This window comes from Nannospalax galili, unplaced genomic scaffold (genome assembly GCF_000622305.1).
Source record: "Nannospalax galili isolate Female #2095 unplaced genomic scaffold, S.galili_v1.0 scaffold3423, whole genome shotgun sequence".
NCBI classification, from domain to species: Eukaryota; Metazoa; Chordata; class Mammalia; order Rodentia; family Spalacidae; genus Nannospalax; species Nannospalax galili.
In genome coordinates, this window is record NW_008350119.1 from 94,312 (window position 1) to 116,937 (window position 22,626).

The window sequence follows — 22,626 nt, forward strand, 5'->3', positions numbered from 1 at the left end:
AAAAAAATTTTTATTTATTATTTTTATTTTATGTGTATGCATGTATTGCCTGCATGTAGGTTAAGTGTACCCATGTCGTGCAATGCCCACAGAGGTCAGAAGAGGCTGTCGGATCCCCTGGGACTGGAGTTACAGACAATTGGTAGCTGCCATGTGGGTGCTGGGATTGTGAACCCTGGGTCTTCTGCAAGAACAAGCAGTGTTCTTAACCACTGAGCCATCTCTCTAGCCCTGAATAATTAATTTTTTAAAAAGACTGGGCTTCACTCTGGAGCCACACTAGCTATGAACTTGTGGTAATCCTCTGTCTTTGGCGTCCAGTTTCTGGGATTACAGATGTGAGCCACCATACCCGGCTCCATAGCATTTATAAATGTAAGAAGATAAGTTATTTAAGGACAGAAATGGTGTCTATTTTGTTTAGCACTTACACCTTAGCTAATAAAGTATCTGGAACACACTAAGAGCTCAGTAAGTTTCTGTACATAAAAAAGGAAATAAAGCTTGAAATAAAAAACCCAGGAATGGAAACAAAAATCTTAGAGGAAAGGAACAAAAAAGGAACTGGAAGAAATGCAACAGAGAATATCAGATCTTGAAGACAAGGTTAGTGAAACAGATCACTCAATCAAAGAAAATGTCAAATCTAAAATAACTCAGGAACAGAATATAAAAGACCTCTGGGACACTGTAAAAAGACCAAATCAACGAATCATAGATATAGAAGAAGAAACACAGGTCAAAGGCACAAAAATTTTTTTTTAAATAAAATCATAGAAGAAAACTTCCCAAATCTAGGGAAAGAGATACCCATAAAGGTAGATGAGGTATACAGAACACTAAGTACACAGGACCAGGAAAAAATACTCCCCACTTCATATAACAGTTACAACACTAACTGTACAGAACAAAGCAAAGATTGAAAACTGTAAGAGACAAAGATCAAGTCATATATAAAGGCAGGCTATAAAAGCCAGGAGGGCTTGAACCAAGTCATGAACGAATACAGAGTCTAGCCCAGACTACTCTACCCAGCACAACTATCAATTGTAATTGAGGGAGAAAGAAAAGTCTTCCATGATAAAAACAGATTTAAGGAATTTATGTCCATGAAACAAGGTCTATAGAAAATACTTGATAGAATGCTTCTGTCTGAAGAGAAGATTAAGCGCTCTCAAGAGCGCACAAAGAACAAGTTATCCCAGAAAAGTTAATCAAAAGAGGCCTAAACACTAACACCATAACACTAGCATAATAAGAATGAATAAACATTGGTTAATAAAACCCCTCAATATTAATGGTCTCAACTCCACAATAAAAAGACACAGACTAAATGATTGGATTAGAATAGAATCCATTGATTTGCTGCCTCCAGGAAACACACCTCACCATCAATGAATGATACCACTTTAGGGTAGAAGGATGAAAAAAGCTATTCCAAGCAAATGCAACTGAGAAATAAGCATGTGCAGTTATTCTAATATCTGAAAAAATAGACTTTAAACTAAATCCAGTAAGAAAAAACAGGGAAGGTCATGTCATTTCATACTCATTAAAGGAAAAATATACCAAGAAGATATTACAATCCTAAACATATATGTGCCACACACAGGGTCCGTCAAATAATTTCTCTATTAGATCTACAATCATACATTGGCTTCAACACAGTGATAATGAGTGACTTAAATATCCCACTAGCACCAATAGACAGGTTAGTCAGACAAAAATTAAGTAGAGAAACCCTGGAGTTAACCAGCATTATAAATCAAATGGACCTAACAGATAATTAGAGAACATTCCATTAAAACACCAAAGAATATGCTTTCTTTTCAGCAGTCCATGGAACTTTCTCCAAAAATTGCTCACATATTAGGACACAAAACATGTCTCCATAAATTCATAAAAATGGAAATAACCTCCTGTATTCTATGTGACCACAAAGGAATGAAGTTAGATATTGATCAATAATATTAAAAATGGGAAAAAATACTCGAATTCATGGAAGCTAAACAACACACTACTGAAAGAAAATTGGATCAAGGGAGAAATCAAGAAGGAAAAGTTTAAAACTCCAAGAATTGAATGAAAATGAGAATACAACATACCAAAACCAATAGGACACAATAGGCAGTCCTAAGAGGAAAATTCATAGCATTAAGTGCTTACACCAAAAAATTAGAAGCATCTGATACAAATCAATTAATGATGCACTTGAGGATCTTGGAAAACAAGGAACAACACCTAAAATGAGGAAAGAGATAAATTAAGGCTGAAATTAACAAAATAGAAATGGGAAAATAATACAAAGAATCAATGAAACAAAGAGCTAGATCTTTGAAAAGATTATAAAGACCAATCTCTAGGTAAATTAACCAAAAGAAAGAGGACCCAAATTAATCAACTCAGAGATGAAATGGGAAACATAAAACAGACCCTAGGGAAATTCAGAAAACTGTAAGAACATACTTTAAAAAAATCTATATTTCACTAAACTGGAAAATCTAAAAGAAATGGATAAATTTCCAGTTATGTATGGCCTACTATAATTAAAGCAAAATGCCAGAAATAATTTAAACTGTCCCATGATAACCAATTTGATAGTTGCAGTATTTAAAAGTGTATTAACTAAAAAGAGCCCAGGACCTGATGAATAAGTACAGAATACTACCAAACATTCAAAGAAGTAATGCCAATACTCCTCAAGTTACTCTGTAAACTAGAAAAAGAAGGAATACTTCCAAGTTCTATGAAGTCAGTATTACTCTGATACTAAAACCAGAAAAAGACCCAATAAAAAAGAAAATTACAGGCCAATCTCTCTATGAACATAGACATAAAAATTCTCAATAAAGCCAGGCGTGATGGTGCACAGCTTTAATCCTAGCACTTAGGAGACAGAGGCAGGTGGATCTCTGCGAGTTTAAGGGCCAGCCTGGTCTGCATAGTGAGTTCCAGGCCAGCCCCACTACAGGAAGGCCCTGTCTCAAAAAGCCCAAAAAGACAAAAAACAAAAAAGAAAAATGAAAAAACACCTCAATAAAGTACTTGCAAACCGAAAGCAGAAACACATCAAAAATATTATCCACTATGATCAAGTTGGCTTCATTCCAGAAATGCAGGAATGGTTCAACATATGTGTATCAAGAAATGTAACCCACCACATAAACTCAAGGACAGAAACCACATGATCATATCATTAGATGAAGAAAGGGCCTTTGCTTAAATCCAACATCCATTCATGATAAAAGTCATGGAGAGTCTAGGGATTCAGGGGACGTATCTTAACATAATAAAGCAATATACAGGCCCACAGTCAACATCGTACTAAATAAAGAAAAACTCAAAACATTCTCATTAAAATCAGGAACAAGACAAAGATATCTACTCTCTCCATTCCTGTTCAATAAAGTACTTGAAGTCTTAGCTAGAGCAAGACTTCCACCAGAAAACTCCTAGAGTTGACAAACATATTCAAGAAGTAGCAGGATATAAAGTTCACACACAAAAGTCACAGGCCTTCCTACATATTGACAAGAAACAGAATGAAAAAGAAACCAAGGAAATGATCCCATCCACAATAGCACCAAAAACCATAAAATAATTTGGAATAAATCTAACCAAGGAAGTAAAAGACTTGTATAATAAAAACTTTAAGACACTGAAGAAAAACTGAAGAAGATACCAGAAGATGGAAAGACCTCCATGTTCATGGATCTGTATGATTAATATTGTGAAAATGGCCATCCTACCAAAACAATCTAAAAATTCAATGCAATTCCCATTAAAACTCCAACACAATTCTTCACAGAAATTGAAAAAATAATCCCAAATTTCATATAGAAACACACAAAAAAACTCAGGACAGCCAAAATAATCCTGAACAATAAAAGAACTGTTAGAAGCATTACTATCTCTCATCTCAAATTATGCTACAGAACTGTAGCACGGTACTAGCATAAAAACAGACACACTGATCAGTGGAATAGAACTGAGGACCCAGATTTAAGTTCATGTATTTATAGCCACTCTACACACTACTTCAACATACTTGTTTATGCATGTTCATTGATGCCCTTTGCACAATAACCAGGAAATGAAAACAACCTAGATCTCCATCAACTGATGAATGGGTAATTAAAGTATAGTTCATTTACACAATGGAATATTCAGTTGTCAAAAAAAGCCGAAGTTATGAAATCTTCATATAAATGGATGGAACTGGAAATAATCATCCTGAGTGAGGTAACCCAGACCCAGAAAGACAAATCTCACATTCTGTCTCATAGCTTAGATGTTAGCTTTGAATTCTTAGATATGCACGTTTCAACTGGAAAATCCAGAGAGGTCAAGAAACAAATACAAGACCATGGGGGGGGGGTACTGGTGGTGAAGCTTCATGGAAAGAGAGTTAGAATAAAAAGGATTGCAGGGGAATGGGAGGGCAGGGTAGAGGAGGGAGTAGAAAGGATAACTAACACCAAAGGCCTTTAGGAAAAGGCATATGAAATTTCTTAAAGTATATACATTATAAATAGAGATTAAAATGAGTTATAATAAAGAGACACTGCCTACTAGATACCATAGATTAGCAAAGTAAAAGCCCAATTCCAGGGATGGACTCCCCCTCTTTTGAAGCAATTGACCAAGAGTCCCACAGACCCTCAAATAATACTGGCCATTGCCCCTGCTCTTGGTTACCTACTAGATTTTAATGATAAGACCCTACTGCTGAAGATACTACAAACATGAATCATTGAAAAAACAAGAAAAAAATCAAATCAAAGTTTAATGTCTATTGGCTAGCTTTCATAGTGCTGTAAAGCATGCTACCCAAAAAAAAAAAAAAAAAAAAAAAAAAAAGAAAATTAATCATTAACTTAACCTAGTTGTAAATTCCGCATGCTTCAACAACTGCTGTCCTGGGAATATACGACCACTGATGCAATAATGGCATGAATATTACAGGAGAAACTAATCACTTTCTAACTGGACTTTAGGTCCACTTCATAAGATGGAGACCATACCTGACATTGATATCAAGCCTGGGAACACATGGCTAGAAAGGCTGCAGGCCATAGAGGAGAGCCCAATACTAGTACTAACACTATTATTCTCCTAAAATGACATAGTATTAAAGTGACTCCTAATGACCTGACTTATTGTTATACCCATAGAGTAATGCATCTCTTAAGTATCACCAGAGAAACTTCCTTATGCAGCAGACAGTGATTAACACAGAAACCCACAACTGGCCAACATGCAGAGAATAAGAGACTGCAGAAAGATTATCCCTGAATTGGACACCTATATGAAACTTCAGCCTCCAAATGCTTAGGGATCATTGCAGAAGAGGTAGCAGAAAAATTATAAGAGCCGGGGGTGGTGGATGACCACAGGGAATCAGAATTTTCCAGATATCTGGGCAGTTACTCACATGAACTCACAGCAATGCTGACAGCATGCACGATTACCACATAAGCTCAAGTCAAACAAAATCCCAGCATAGACATGGGGAAGTGGGTAAGATACCCTAACCCTACCCGAGGAACAACTAGAAACCAATGGCTGCTGGGGAAAGGGAGAATTGGTCTCTTTTAAGGGTGTGATTCTGGAGACATTAACTAGGCTCCAAGGATGAAGCCACAGCGAGGGACATTTGGGGATGCAAATCTGACTCTACAGACCTTAATATGTATATAATAAAGTACATGAAACTGGGTGAGGAATAGAAAGGGGTGGTGCAGATAAGGCGATCTAAATATTAAAATATATCGTATGAAATTGACAAAAATTCAATTTAAAAAGAAACATAATAAATTAAACATAGCAAAATAAACAACAACAACAACAACAACAACAACAACAACAAAAAAACCCTAACACAAATAGGGGCTGGGAAGATGGCTCAATGGTTAAAGTACTTGCTGAGCATGCAAGAGGACAGGAGTTTGGATGCTTAGAACCCACATACATGACAGGTGGGTGTGGTAACCTACTTGTAATTCAAGCATTGGGGGCAGACAAGACTAAGCTGGCTAGCAAGACTAGCCATATTGGAGAGCTTGGATTTGACTTGTTCTTTTGACTCAAAGAACAAAGTGAAAGAGCAATTGAGGAAGATTTCTAACATGAATCTCAGACCTCCAGACACACATGCGACCTTTAGATATGCACCCACATACATGCAACCATACATATACATACACACACACATGAAAAAAGAGGAAAAAAAAACAACAAAAAGGGATAGCATTTTTAAAGGTTTATTTTTATTATTTATTTATTTTGAGTATATATGTGTATATGCATGTATGTGTGGTATCCCCACAAATGCCTCAGATCTCTTGGAACTGGAGTTACAGGTGGTTTAAAGCCACCCCAATGTGCTGCTGGGAACTGAACCCAGGTCCTCTATAGGAGCAGTATGCGCTTTAACTGATGAGACCCTGGAATGAATTCTTAAAAGTAATTACTTTCTTTGGTTTATATAAAGCAGGAAAAAGGAAGTGATAGGGTTTCTCCTGAGAGGTTTCTAGGTTTGAAAGCATATTGAATGGTATGGGTAAAGCCTTTTAAGAGGCACCAGAAATTTTTCAGTAAAGAAAGTATTTATGGATAAATATATAAGCAAATTTTGGAGTTAGTCAGATTTCAAGTTTTCATCTAGAAAACTAAGACTTCCCTTTTGAAAGCAAGATTTTAATTCTTTCTTTTTCTAAAAAAATTTTTGTTTACTTATTTTATGTGTATGAGTGTTACGTTACATGTATATAAGTGCACCCATGTCATGCAGTGCTTGCAAAGGCCAGAACAGGGTGTTGAATCCCCCAAAACTGGAGTTACTGGAGAACTGAAGTTAGCTGCCATGTGGGTGTTGGGATTTGACCTAGGGCTTTTGCAAGAGCATCCAGAGCTCTTAACTGATGAGGCATCTCTCCAGCGCCTTTTGTTTTTTAGAGATAGGGACTCTCCCTGTAACCACAGCTAGCCTGAAATTCCCTATGTAGACCAGACTGGCTTCAATCACATAGAGATCCATCTGCCTCTGCCTCCTGAGTGCTGGGACTAAAGGTATGTACCACCATGCCTGGCTGAAAACAAGATTTTAAATTGGTTGAGAAGATAGGAGAATGATTAAAGTAAAAGTTCAGAGCTCAAATTTGAATTTAAAAAAATAATAAGAAACAGTGATCATTTTGTATAATGAAGGACAGATCTCTATATACTTTTCTATTGTGTTCCTTTGCCTTCCTTTTCAGTTTTACTTTGAAGTTACTATCTTTGAGAAACAATGGGGAGAAATCCCCATGCTTATATTGAAATATCTAGCAAACTATCATTTATCTACTTGTATTTTTATCATTTTTTTCTCCCACAAAATTATCTCACTTAGTTAAGAATGTCTATTATTAAATGAACTAGCTTAAATATCCTAATGTAAATAAGAATGATAAGGCTTTAAGAAAAACTTCTTTCATTCAAACAATGATAGCCATTCTTAAGGGTAAGAAGTTTGAAATTATGACACACACCTGCTTATAATAGTTTACAGCTCAATCTCTCCAAAAACAGATCTTAGAATTTAAGAATTATGTTATGGTACAAAGAATATTAAACCAGGAGTCAAAATATTTTACTATTATCACTTATTTTTTTACCTTAAGTAATTGATTTGTCTCTGAGTAAACGTAAGTATTGCAGGAATGTCTTTTATACTATGAAGATAATCTGGATTAAAGATTTTCACCTAACCTTGCAACCAAAAAGTTACTGTTTACAATGTAAATGAGTTCTCTGAGCCATGTGCTCCTCTTGTGACCTGGGCAGCTCTCCTTTCATAACCCAAGATAGTGTACTATGAATGTATGCATGCTTTACATATCAAAGCACTGAAAGCGGCGTGGTTTTCTCATTGCAAACAATGAAACTGAGAAATGTCTGTCTGTAGTTGTGTATAGTTGTCTAGGGATCAAAGGACCTGATTCTCTGATGAGAAAAGGGTGGGTCCTGGCTATTACTTCTCCATTTCATGCTGAAAATACTGTTTCAATAAAGAATGAGCAAAGTCCTTGCTTGGGAGCACAGTTCCTAGAAACATCTGAAGAAATGGGTGCTCAGCATTTCAGGTCTGCTCTTAGGTCTTAAAGGGGATGCTAAAAGTCAGGCTGTTTCTTTATCAAGGCATAACCATAACGTGGCTTAGAAATGCCACAAGTGGGGCTGGAGAGTTGGCTCAGCAGTTAAGAGCACTGACTGCTCTTGCAGAGGACCCAGGTTTGATTCCCAGCACCCACACGGCGGTGACGAACTGTCCTTAACTCCAGTTCCAGGGGAATCCGAAGCCCTCTTCTGACCTCTGTAGCATTGCACGACACGGGTGCACTCACATACATGCAGACAATATACTCGCACACATAAAATAAAAATAATAAAATATAAAAAAAGAAATGCCGCAAGTATACTTATTAATTATAAATTTTGATATTTAAATGACCAAAGTAAAAGTCAATTTTCACATTTTTTTTAAAAACAAGGCTGTAAATAATAAGTTAATAGAAACTCCAAAGCATACTGCACACTTTGTGTAAGTTAAAAAAAGGATGTTCTATTATTTCCTTCACAGGTAGAGTGTGTGTTACTGTTAACTTCTAAAAATATGGAGTATATAAAACCTACTTATATAAGTAATCTATGCTAATGGCTTGTCAGAAAATTCTAATTAAAAATTTCAGTTCATAGGCCAGATGTGGTGGCACACACTTGTAATCCCAATAATCGAGAAGTCAGACAGGAGGAACACAACATGTCCAAGGTCATCCTGGTCTATATAGTAAGTTCCATGGCATCCTGTGCTAGAGCCAGACCTTGTTTCAAATAAACATATAATAAATAAAAAATAAAAATCATTTAAATATTAACATTGTAAGCCAACAAATTCATATTCCATCTTTAGCATGTGTTCTTCACACAGATGACTAAGACATTCTTCTGCCATGGAATTTTTATCAATATATGACTTATGCCACTTTAACATTTATAAATGTTTACACATACATTGATCATCACAAAGATGATAAGATCAGGTCATAATATAGCTTCTAAACTCCAAAAACAAAAGGAAACTGGGGGAGATTGAATACCATGACCAAGGTTACATGGTTAATGGTAGCTGACCTAGGATCAGAAATGGGTCTCAAATGTGGCCAAACTAAATTTTCCACCTCAATTTGACTCTGTGAGGAACATTTTTGCATTTGATACGTGGTATTTAATTTTTGTATAGACTAAAACACTTTTAACAGTAAAATAGGACATAACATAGAATAAACCCTAATATTCACTGGCCTCTGGGTGACAGTGTACTGCCATGGGGTTACCCACTGTAAGAAGAGTGTACATGATATGATAGGATGTTGACAATGGAGGAAGCTATACATGTGCCTGCCAACATGGTGTGTGTGTGTGTGTGTGTGTGTGTATATATATATCTGTACCTTATGCTTAGTTTTGCTGTGAATCTAAAACTGTTCCCCCAAAGTGTCTATCTTTAAAAGGAACAGGAAGCAAGACTATCAATAATTTCACAAAGACATTAGGTATAAATTGAGACTATCCACAGCAAACTGAGGCATATGTTTCCTTCTTTAAATAAGAATTTTTAACTTGTATCTTGCAATAAATAACTCAAGATAATTCACAATTAGGTTCAAAGTGATTTTTAAAAAGTCAAGATAGACTTGACTTTAGTGATGAGCAAAGAATATAATTCTTGAAATGGCAGTAACTCTACCAAAAGTGAAGATTTGGTTTGCTTACCAAGTTGTCCTCGGCTTCGGCGCACCATTTCCTGCCTAGCACCAATGCTCCCCAGAATGGCTTCTTCAAGTTTGGCTCTCATGTCTTTTGATTTCTTAAAGGTCAAACTATTCATTCTTTCAAACACCTTTTTCCCCTAAAATTTAAACAGAAGAGGCATTGAGGACATTTTCTTCTTTTTCTACATTATTTAGTACTTTCTTTTATTTTTCAATTGTATAATGGCTACTTACTTTGTACTCAAAGCAAGATACACAGAGATAAAGAAGATCTAACAGCCGGTTAAGCTGTAGGACTGAGAGATCTGTAAACCATTTCTGTAGAACTGTTTCATCTGCATTCTTGAGAACCCAAAGCAGACAGATCAAAAGGCTCCGACTTGATTCTGCTGAGAAGGTGGTATGCTGTCTGCCACTCTGAAAACCAAGAACAGTAGCATGGGATCAAATAATTAGTGATCATTTGTTTTTTGGTTGGCACACGTGCAATTCCAGCATTTTAGGAGGTTCAAGTAGGACTGCAATTTTTTGGCCAATGTGAACTATATAATAAGTTCCAGGCCAGCCTAGGTTTATATATCAAGATTCTGTCTCAAAAATCAAATGAGTAAGTGAATACTATAAAAGAAATATTTCTTTAAAATATTTTAATTTTTGATTTATTTTTCTTTTATGTGTATGAGTGTTTTGCCTCCATGCATGTACATGCACCCATGTTGTGCAAAGCCTGCAGAGGCCAGAAGAAGGCATCAGATCCCCTAGAACTGGAGTTATGGACAGTTGTTAGCCACCATGTGGGTGCTTGGAATCGAATCTGGGTCCTCCGAAAGAACAGCAAATGCTCCTACCCACTGAGCCATATCTCTAGCTCAAAAAAAAGTTTTAAAAATAAGCTTTTAAATGTATTATTTTATTTTTTTGGTCTTTTTGCGACAGGGTCTCCCTGTAGCCCCAGCTGTCCTAGAACTCACTATGTAGATCAGGCTGGCCTTGAACTCACAAAGATCCACCTGCCTCTGCCTCCCAAGTGCTGGGATTAAAGGCATGAGCCACCATGCCCGGCTTTTATTTTTATGATTTTATTTTAATTTTTAAAAAGATTTCAAAAACATTAAAAAAATTATGTTTCTGTATGTCTGAGTACACGAGTGCAAGTGTTTTTGAAGGACAGAGGCATTAGATCCCCTTGGAGCTAGAGTTATAGGCAGTTGTGAGATACCTGATGTGGATGCTGGGAATTGAACCTTGGTCCTCTGTAAGAACAGTATGCACTCTTAACTGCTAAGACATTTCTCTAGTCCCAGACTTTATTTTTAATCATGCGCCTGAGTGTGTGTGTGTCCCTGCGAGCATGCGTGCAGGTGCCCTCAAGACCGTAGTTACAGGAAGTGATGAACCACCAGACATGGGTGCTGGAAACTGCACTGCTGAGACATCTCTCCAGTCCCAAGAAAAAGTTTTTGATAAACCTGAACAACTATTCATGATTTAAAGACAAATTTCTGAGCTGGGGTGTGGCTTAGTGGTAGAACACTTGCCTACAATGTGTGAAACCTGAACCACAATGAAACACCAAGTCTCTCTGTAAATCAGAACCAGAGGGCCCTCCCATCATAACAGAAGTGTCCAAAATAACCAAATGAATCATCAAAAGACCACTACAGAACATATATTTAACAACAAAATGTTAAAAGCTTTCCCTTTAGGGATGCCAAGTATAACACTTGAATTATTAGTGTTTAACACTACACTGGAGACCTTAGTATAATAAATATGATAAAGAGCTTGAAAGAAACAAACTAAACTGCTAACATTTACACAATATGACTGCAGGTACAGAAACACAACTACTACTGTGTTACTAGTTTAGCAATCTATAGGAAACAATATTTCTGTATAAAAATCAGTTCAGTCAGGACAGCTGGGGCTACAGGGAGACGCTATCTCAAAAAGACCAAAAAAATAAAATAAAATAAAACTCAGTTCTGCTTTTTATAAAAACAATCGACAGAAAATAGAATTTTTAAAAAAGATCATCAAGGATATTGGTAACAAACATGTAAAAGATGTGCTAAGCCTTTCTAGTAGAGATTATTAAAAAAATACACATTTGTAGATATTTAAAATGAGTAATCTATTATTCTAAAATATTAGGAAATTCCATAGTGTACGAAAATCCATTTTCTCTATAACTGATCCATAATGAAATATAATCTCACTCAAAATCCCAACAGATTCACTTTTCTGTTTGCTTCAATTTGTGGAACTTTATAAGCTGATTTTCCAGTTCTTATGAAAATATACAAGGCCAAAATTTAGCCAAGAATATTTTTTCAAATGTACATGGTAGACTACACAGAGGCAGCACTTCAGAGAAGCAGGGAAAGCATTCTTTTAATAAATGGTACTGGAGTAATTTGGTAAAAATATGAGAATAAGTAGATCAATCTGTACTCCTCCCCCCTCCAAATTATACTGAACATAAAAAAACAAAACAATGCAAGTAGATTTTAGAATTAAATGTAAAAGGAAGAAAAAAAGGTATTTAAAAAAATAACAGAAATTTTGAAATGGGAAATTTATTAAATAAGGTACAGAAAATTTTTTGTTGAATTTTGAGTATAAAAATTAGACATTCCAAAAAAATTAGACATTCTATTCATCCATTTACCATTATGTGTGTTAAAAAATACAGAGTAGCAGTATTTGAAACACTTATAACTGACAATGTACCTGGTCCAGAACATATATATCCCTAAAAATAACTGAGGAAAGGCAGACAACCCAATGGAAAAATGTGAGAAAAATTCTAGATACTTCTTCAAAAGAAAAATCTAAACATCCAACATATAGATGAAAGTGTAGTCCTTTAAAATCCAGTGGGGAAGGGAAATAGAAATAATCAGATTGAAAAAAACTAAAAAGGTTAACAATTCTAAGCATGATGGACGTGTGAAGGAATGGGAACACTCACACTGCAAGGTGTGAACAAAATAAAACAAACGCTTTGGAAAATAGTTATGTATAATGTGGTATCAAGACATATACTCTACAGATCACTAGACAAACTTCATTCCTAGGAATATCCTAAAGTGTGTGTGTGTGTGTGTGTGTGTGTGTGCACCTGCTACCAAGTCTGAAGACCTGAGTTGATCCCTGGAACCCACATGTTTGGAAGGACATAACTGACTCCTGAAAGTTGTCCTCTAACCACCACATATTCGTGTACACACACATACACACACACACACACACACACACACAAATGTTTTTAAAATTAAAAGAGAAGTCTATAGGATTGCTTTTTGTAACATTGCTCAGAAACTGCTCATGCATTTATCAATGAATGAATAAATGGTACATAGTTGGACATCTGTAATATTATACAGAAATGAAAATCAGTGAATTGTTGTGACATTTTATTATAAGGAACAATATTTAAAACACAGAAAAGAAATAACCAATGGTATCAAGGGATACAAACATGGGAGAGTAGGACTATAAACAAAGTTAAACAATTATTTCATTAGTCAGGACAGCGGGTGCCTTGAATGGGAGCTGTGGTTGAAAAAGAACATGTTCTTTTTTTGTACAGTGTGGTAATCAGAAAACATGTTCATTTTATAATGTTTAGAAAATGTATGTATCTCATGTGCTCTTTTATAAGTAGTACATTTCACAGAAAAGTTTCCAAAACTGCGAAATCAAGTCAGTACCACTGAGCACAGTGGACATTCTGAGGGGAGAGACGGACTTGAGAGAGGCAGGCTGAAAGCTTGCAAAATTTTATGATAATTGATTTTACAGGCCAGGCAGGCAGTGGATTATTGTTTCTTTTACTATTAGATTTTTTTTTTTTTGGTAAACAGCGTCTTATGGAGCCCAGGCTGGCACTGAACTCACTATGTAGTCGAGGATGACCTTGAACTCCCAATCCTCCTGCCTCCAGTCTCAAGTGTAGGAATACATGAATGTACCATGAGGCTCATCTTACTGTTCAATTTTTTAAAGAAAATTAAAAAAAATTATTTATTATTTTTATTTTGTGTGTATGAGCATATTGCCTGCATGTGTATAAGTGCACCAGTGTCATGCAACACCCCTGGAGATAAGAAGAAGATGTTAGATTCCCTGGAACTGGAGTTATGGATGGCTGTTAGTCAACATGTAGGTGCTGGGAATTGAATCTGTGTCCTTTGCAAGAGCAATCAGTGCTCTTAACCACTGAGCCATCTCTCCAGTCCTCTGTTTGATTTTATATATGTACTTTATACATTTTTCCACACGTAATTCTCACCAAAAGCACACACAAAAGAAAAACCAATCAAATGTAGCTCATCAAAATTAACTTTTTTATACTTTGATATATCTGGCTGCAACAATCCTATTCACATCCTTGAAAAGAATTTAGCTTTTTATTGTCCCATAGAAAATGTTTTGGGGTTTCTGTAATATAATAACTTAACTACAAATAGGTTAGCTCATACTGTCCCTTATTTTTAGGACTAAGAATTCATGTTTGAAAAAGGACAGCTTGGCCTGTTATGCTGAAAATTTCACAGGCTTTTATAGCAGCAGCAAGCATGCCCTATGGCAGCTGTACAGATGGTCATGAGAGGAAAGCTTACGTATCTCATCAATTTTAAGAATTCTGTACAAACAAGAACAATTAAAAACCCACCAAAATGCTGCCCTTCAAACAGCATTATCATAAAAACTAAAAGATGGGGCTGGAGAGATGGTTCAGTGGATAAGCACTGGCTGCTTTTGCAGAGGACCAGGTTCAGTTCCCAGCTCCCACACGGTGGCTCACAACCATCTGTACCTCAAGTTCCAGAGGATCCACACTATCTTCTGGCTTTGCAGGCACTGTATGAAATGGGTGCACTTACATACACGCAGTCAAAACATCCATAGAAAAATAAAATAAAATATATTTTTAAAAATTTTAAAAAGGGGCTGGAGCACTTACATACACGCAGTCAAAACATCCATAGAAAAATAAAATAAAATATATTTTTAAAAATTTTAAAAAGGGGCTGGAGCACTTACATACACGCAGTCAAAACATCCATAGAAAAATAAAATAAAATATGAACACTGACTTTTCTTGCAGAAGACCCAGGTTTGAATATGAACAGCTAACAACTGTCCGTAACTCCAGTTCCAGAGGATCCAACAGCCTCTTCTGTCCTCCGCAGGCATTGCACAACATGGGTGCACTTACCTATATGCAGGCAATATACACATACACATAAAAAATAATAAATAAAATATTTTTTAAAAATTTAAAGAAGAAAACTAAGAGGAATATTTGAAAATCACTTACCTAATAAGGAATTTGCATCTAGAATATATGAAGAATGTTTTCAATTTAGTAATAAGATGATTAGTAAAATAATTTAAAAATAACAAAGGATTGAATAAACCTTTCTCAAAAGACTATATACAACAAGATACCAGTGATCACAAGAAAAGATGCTATACACCATTTTAACGGTTTAGGGGACTGGAGAGCTGGCTCAGCAGTTACAAGTACTTCTGTTTTTGCAGAGGACCTGGTTTTGGTTTCAAGCACTCACATGGTGGCTCATAATTGTAACTCCAATTCCAGGGGATCTGATGCCCTCTTCTGGCCTCTATGAACACCAAACATACACATGGTGTACATGGTGACAAATATTCATACACACAGAATAAAAATAAATTCAGAGATAACCCAGCAAATTCACTTAGAGGCATCTATTCAAGAGAGATATGGAAACACTTGTACACAAATGTTCACAACAGCATTATTCCTAACAGCTAAAAATAAAAATGCTTCAAATGTTTATCAGCTGAAAAGTAGATAAACAAAATTCTTTTGTATTAATAGAAAGCAGTATTATGTGTTTTTTTTTTTTAAAAGGAAACCTCAATTCATGCTACAGCCAGGAAAGATAATATCTCAAAAACATGCTTGATGAAAGGAATGAAGCCTAAGGGTTACACAGTATATCATTTCATTTATATAAAATGTCTAGAACCTACAAATGTGCACAAATGGAAAGTAGATTGATCATCATTTAATTGTTGTGGTTGTAAGAAATTAGGAGCAAATGACATAAGGGCTCTTTTTAGGAGGATGGAAATGTTATGAAATTACCTTGTGGAGAAAGCTGCAGAAATCTATAAATATGCCAAAAATATTATATACTTAAACAGGTATAGTTCTGAATATATAAAGCTATTAAAACTGTCAAATTATGCAGTGTCTATATATATTACTGTGTTTTCTGAAAGAAATCATTTAAAGCTTCTAGAATGTGAACTGGGTCCATAATGGTTTGCCTCTTCCCTTCTCCCAGACTCCCCCATTAAGGCAGAAAAATAGTCTAAAAGTTCACAGATTACACTGTTAAATTAAAAAAGCATGAGTCTTGCCTGACACCGGTGCATTTATGTACATGCAGGCAATACACTCATACACATAATAAAATAATAAATATTAAAAATAATATATAGATATATATTTTGGTCTTTTTGAGACAGGGTCTCCCTGTAGCCCCAGCTGGCCTGGAACTCACTATGTAGCCCAGGCTGGCCTTGAACTCACAGAGGTCTGCCTGCCTCTACCTCCCGAGTGCTCGGATTAAAGGTGTGCACCACCACGCCTGGCCATAAAATATATTTTTTAAAAAGCATGAATCCTGCTGGATGTGGTGGCGCACACCTTTAATCCCAGCACTCAGGAAGCAGAGGCAGGCAGACCTCTGTGAATTCAAGGCCAGCCTGGTCTACATAGTGAGTTCCAGGCCAGCTGGGGCTACAGGGAGACCCTGTCTCAAAAAGGCCAAAAAAAAAAAAAAAAGCATGACTCCTCAAAGATTGCTAAGTTGGTAATATTTCTCAGAGCTGATAAGGTAGATTTTAAAAATAAATGAGCTATATAAAATAAGGCAATTACAAAGTTTTGAATGATGTAATATATGGCTTTATCCTATAAACTTTGAGGTCAAGTTTTATAAATAGCTTTTCATAAGTCATAATGCTCAGAACCCTTTTGTACTAGTTAATACTATAATCTTAGTTAAGGACACCTCTTAGTATATATTTGTTATTCCAGAGGATTCTGTAGGATTGTTTTACCGTTGATGTGAGGAGGAAACTGCCAGGTCTTGTTAACTGAGGGACTGATGTTCCTGCAATTGCCATGGCAACTGTCTGGCTTATCATGCTTCCACTCTCACTATCATAATCATCAGGAGCTATACACATTGGTCTTCCTCGTTGATTGTGTGTTTCTGAAAGGAAAAAACAAAACAAAACAAAACTTTGGCTCAACTAACAGTTACTGAACATGTAATTCCTTCTCCTATTCTCGACTACTCTTTAAAGAAAAGCCCTGTAACAATGTACAGTTGACCCTTGGAAAACACAGTGTTTAGGATTCCCACAGACTCAAAAATCCACGTGCAACTTTTACTCTCCCAAAACTTAACTATTAATACTCCGTTTTTGGCCAGTCTTACCAATAACACAAAGTTGGTTAACACATATTCTGTATGCTAACTGTATCACATTTAGAGAAAAGTAGGGACTATCAGATCACTTTCTACTTTCATAGGCAATTTACCCGCCAGCTAAACCACTCATGCAGAGATGATCATTGTCACAGTATTGTAAGTAGACACTCATAGCACTGTAATAACTCACTGTAACAGCCACTAGAGGTGGTATACAATTATGACAGTGCTACAGTATATAACAACTAATTTAAGTAGCTCTGATTTAAGGCTGCATTTTACATTTATACTTAACTGTGAACGCTATCATGTAGTCTGTGTGTATTCTTTGATAAATTTTAACTATTTATAATAGATGTTTGTACATTTTGTGGTAGAGAATGTTTTGTGTTTATTTGTTGGTTTCTATTTGTTTGGATTTTTGAAAAAGAGTCTCCCTGTAGTCCCAGGTGGCCTGGAATTCACTATATAGACCAAGCTGGCTTCCAGAGATTGGCCTGCCTCCTGTTGGGATTAACAGGGTAGGCCACTATTCTCAGCAGAAAATGTTTTTTAAAAAAAGACATCTATCTATCATCTATCATCTATCAATCTATCTATCTATCTATCTATCTATCTATCTATCTATCTATCTATCTGTCTATCTATTTTATGCATTCACCATATATTTGACTTTTTGTTGATTCTCTGTGTGTGTTGTGTGTATGTGTGTGTATGTGTGAGAGAGAGACATTTCAAGATTATGTGGCTTGTTTTTTTCTTTTTTAAATCTTGAGAAAAATATTTTTTGCAGTTTAAACCCATTTTTTTCCAAAAACTATTAATCTTTATCATTAAGATTTACTTGAAGAACTTTAAACATTAACTCATTTCTATAGTAATAATTTATAGTGAACTTGAACTGGTTAGTTACAAAAGGAAGATATAATAAACATTTCTGACTTCAGGTAATGAAATAAATTTTAATGATCAAATTACTGGGAAGATTATACTCACCTACTCATCCTTTAAAGACAAAGTTATCTCCTAATGTATATCAGTAATCAAGAAATGTTTTTGGCTTCATGAAATTGGAAATACTTTTATCAGGCTATTTGCCAGTTTAAATACTATTACAATTTAAATGTACATTTAAGTACTTTCTAAATAGTAAAACCAAGAGGAATAAAACTATAGGTTCTAGTTTTTAAGAAGCAGCATAATTTCAACCTACTAGCTTGCAATAGACATAATTCTTGATATTCAGACGAAAAGTAATTTCACTCACATACCCATGTGAATAAAGCTGCTGATGAGGATAGTACATGGTTATTAAGTTTTATTTTCTTTTAAGATGCACAGTACATATGCATACAACCCCTTGTATTTTCCTCAAATGTAGGTATAAAATGTAGGTATATTAAATTTTTAAATATTTATTATTTTTATTTTATATGTATGAGTGTCTTGCCTGCATATATATAAGTGCATCCATGTCATGTGCACTTACATGCATGCCCACGAGGTCAGAAGAGGGAGTTAGATCCCTTGGAACTGGAGTAACAGATGGTTGTTAGCTGCTATGTGGGTGCTAACCTGGGTTCTCTGCAAGAGCAGTCAGTCCTCTTAACTGCTTCAGTCCAAATTCAAAAATTTTAAATTCATTCTAAGATCTACTTATAGGAATTTTACAATGAATTTCTTCATGTAGTCAAAGGCTTTTCAACATCATGGTTAAACATGGTTATTTGCAGTTTATTTTTACCAGAGTACCATCTTCTTATACTTATTTTCCAAGATCTATATTCATAAGATAGTCTCTAAAACTTTTAGACAATAAACTTTAAAACTCTTAATTATACTTAGTACCTGTAAAATCATACAGTTGAGGTACAGTTTCCATGATAATACCAATCAGAGGAAGATACAACATAGCCACCCGAGCCTTTATTTGAGGGTCAGAGTACCGTGGGTCAGAGTCATGACTGGATAGCAAATTGTGTACCATATTGATGACTTTCTTATGCAATCCAAACAGTCTATTTAAAAAGAAGTGACAAAAAAGTAGTAAGGTCACTGAGATTAGTTAGTATCTTTAAAGCAACGAGTAAGTTATGGCACTCAATCAGTTTTGTTTAATTTCTTATTTTTATGTATTTCTATAAAATGCTCATCTAAAAGCAGAATATGAAATTTTAAGATAGTATAAAGTACTTTAGGAAAAGGAAACATTCTATCAATTCACTTAGTAAAAATGAACAATTCAACCTTAGCTCCTTAGTGCTTTTGAATATTAAGGAACCTAAAAACACATACAGTAAAGATTTAAACCAATTTTTAAAAACTTTATTGTCTGTATGTAATGGGATGGGTGGGGTTGTGTGTGTGCCACGGTGCATGAGGGCACTTTGTGACACTGTTCTCTTCTTCTACCTTTACATGGGTTCTAGGGATTGAACTCAGGTCATAGGATTGCACAGAAAGCACTTTACCTCCTGAGCCATCTCACTGGCTCTGTAGTAACAGTTTTGAAGTGCACTTCAATTAGCTTTAAGTTTTATTTAAAGAAAGTAGATCTTTTCACATTTATTAAAATGTCTTACTTCCCTTTTCTCATTTTTATTTTTTGTGTGTCTGTGGTGCAAACATGTCTGTGTGTGTGCATGTATGTGAGGACATGTGTGCAGATGTGAGTGTGAATGTGTGTATAGACCAAGGGTCGATACCAGATATTTTCCTTCATTGCTCCACATTTTATTTTTCTGAGACAGGGTCTCTCACTGAACCTGGAGCTCACCAATTTGGCAAGACTGGCTGCCCAGTGAACTCCAGGGATCCTTCTGTCTCTAACTCCCCAGTACTAGGACAGATATGTACTGCTTTGCTCAGCATTTTATGTGTGTGCTGATCCAAACTCAGGTCCCCATGCTTGAGAAGCAAGCACTCTACCAAATCAGCCACCTCTCTGCCTCTATTATAGTTTTTTCCTCAAATAAAAATCCTTTATCTCAAAGATTATGTAGTTCATAGGCTGGGGTTCCTTTTGGACATCCCTATTTAAACTCAATTTCTTTGCTCATGTATCTCTTTTAGGTCCCTGTAATATTTCTAGACTCCGATCCCTGTATTACAACTAGGCAATTTACTTGAATAAGGGTTACACTCTTTTCACCTATTCTTTGATTCTCTTAATAGACAGAAAGCACTTAGACTATGCAAACTATTCTGATTAAAAATTCATCCACTCTGACTTTAACTGGCCCTTAAAGCTGCACCAAGCAGCAGTGCTAGATCTTACTCTTTCCTTAAGCCTCTTATCAGTCTCAAAAATGGGTACCTTATTTTTCCAAATGACATCATACTCACTTATCAAGTAGTAAAATATGAAAGTAGTTGCAAGCAGGAGTTTCATCCATTTAATTTTCCACTCTCTGTACAGAGCCTATACAAATTTCATCCTGTTCTACATGAACTTATAGAATGCCTCTTCAGAACTCCACAGCTCTGGTGGAAACTAGTTCATTGTAAGACAATCCAAATGTAGGTTTCCATTATTTTAAAATGCAAATCTTTCATTTGCAGAGGATTTGACCTTTGAAAATGTATTCAGTACTATGTCCCTCACATATTGTTAAGGACTTGGCAAACCAACTCTTTCTTTCATTTCTTAAATACATCAAAGATCCCTTATAAAACTTGTTTAAGGTTATCTGTTTTGGTTTTCTGGACCTCTTATAAGTTAATAAACTTCAAAATAAACTTACAGTGATCAAATTCTCAAAAATGTTTACCCAATAAATTATGATTATATGGCTTTGTTTCTTAAAGATCTATTTTTATTTGTGTGTGTGTGTGTGTGTGTGTGTGTGTGTGTTGTGTGAATGTATGCCATGTATATGCAGGTACCTGTTGAGACCAGAAGAGAGTATCATTCCCTTGGAGTTAGAGTTACAGGTTATTATGAGCTACCTGATGTGGGTGGTGGGAACAGAATTCAGGTCCTCTGGAAGAGAAGTAAGCACTCTTAACTGCTAAGGCTTCTCGCCAACCCATTTTGTCTTTAAATAGGAGATGGGGTCTGGCTATGATGGTAGGCTGACCTCAAACTCAAAATCCTACTGCCTCAGCCTTCCAAAAAGCTGGGACTACAAATGAGTGTCTTATCGTAGTGCCAGGCTCTCATACAAATTTCTGAAAGTAACTATTAAGATGGACATTTCCCATAAGGGATGCGAGACCACAATACATCAAGCTACTTTCATAAACTCAAATCACCAGATGATATTTCTTCTTATTGTATCAATTCCCAAAAATCTTCTAAAAGTGTGCTCATCAGCAATAGTTTTTAAAATGTAAGTAGTATATTTATTTATAAGGCTATTTTTGAGCTAAAATGCCATATAAAAGAATGAATGGCAAATGAAAAATCTACTTCACAAGGAATTAAAGAAAAAGTATTCTATTTTGCTTCCAAAACCAAATTACCAATTTCAAAGGGTGAAAGGGATCTACTTACCCTTCAGCATCAGGATCTAAAATGACAGCCAGCTCTGTTAACACAAGGCCTGCTAAATAATGCTGCTGGCGGAAAGGTAAGGACAATTCAAACATATTTGCAATCTTCTGGTCCTGCACATTTGTGGAAAATCCAGAACTCTGTTGGGGAGTGAGGTAGAACTAGATTATTAATAGCTGTGCAACAAACATCTTACCATCAGGGCATTACAACAAATGAAATGTGAGCATTATTAAGTCAGACATATTTTTCTGACTGTTACTAGTAATAAATAAAAAAAAAAAAGTAACTGCCCTTACTTTTGACATGGGAGATTATGGTGAAATTACTTTATTTCTTTTTATCAAACTTGGAAGATTGATCTAGTCCAGATAATTCCACACCTCAGAAATAGGGTTAAGAAGGGCATAAGATCAAATTTTACTTCAGATATTAAAAAAAGCTGAGGAAAGCAGATTTTTCAACTCATGAACAATGTAACATTTTACTAGGAAGGAGGGAAATCTTGGCATCCTTGATACTATAATTGTAAAATTCCTTAATCTTTTTCATTTTTATAGAAACTACTATTTCTTTAAGTCAAGTGGTGCCCACTGCAAATTATTAAGTTCATCGAGTTTCTGGATAAAGAGTTAGGCAGTTTGGCAAGCTAGCACTGCCATTTGACTTCTTTCTCTGCTCCCTTTTATAGGTATTGGTGACATACACCAAACTTGGTCTCAGAATCTGTTTCAAGAGATTTGTGAAAACAACAAAATAAATGAGTTTACTTAATTGACTCACATGTACACATATCTGTGAAAGAAATACA

The 22,626-nt window shown here is 35.5% G+C and overlaps 1 protein-coding gene across 3 annotated transcripts in view; it reads right to left on the bottom strand.

Moving 5' to 3' along the window:
* LOC103745296 (dedicator of cytokinesis protein 7) overlaps positions 1-22,626 on the bottom strand; it is a gene marked incomplete at its 5' end in the record, with an annotated part of 101,577 nt that overhangs the window by 52,244 nt on the left and 26,707 nt on the right. For all 3 annotated transcript variants that reach the window (XM_008847202.1, XM_017801690.1, XM_017801692.2), the window contains 5 exon segments: positions 9,817-9,952; positions 10,050-10,232; positions 16,944-17,098; positions 19,169-19,338; positions 21,816-21,955. In XM_008847202.1, the coding sequence (XP_008845424.1) occupies positions 9,817-9,952; positions 10,050-10,232; positions 16,944-17,098; positions 19,169-19,338; positions 21,816-21,955 (784 nt within the window).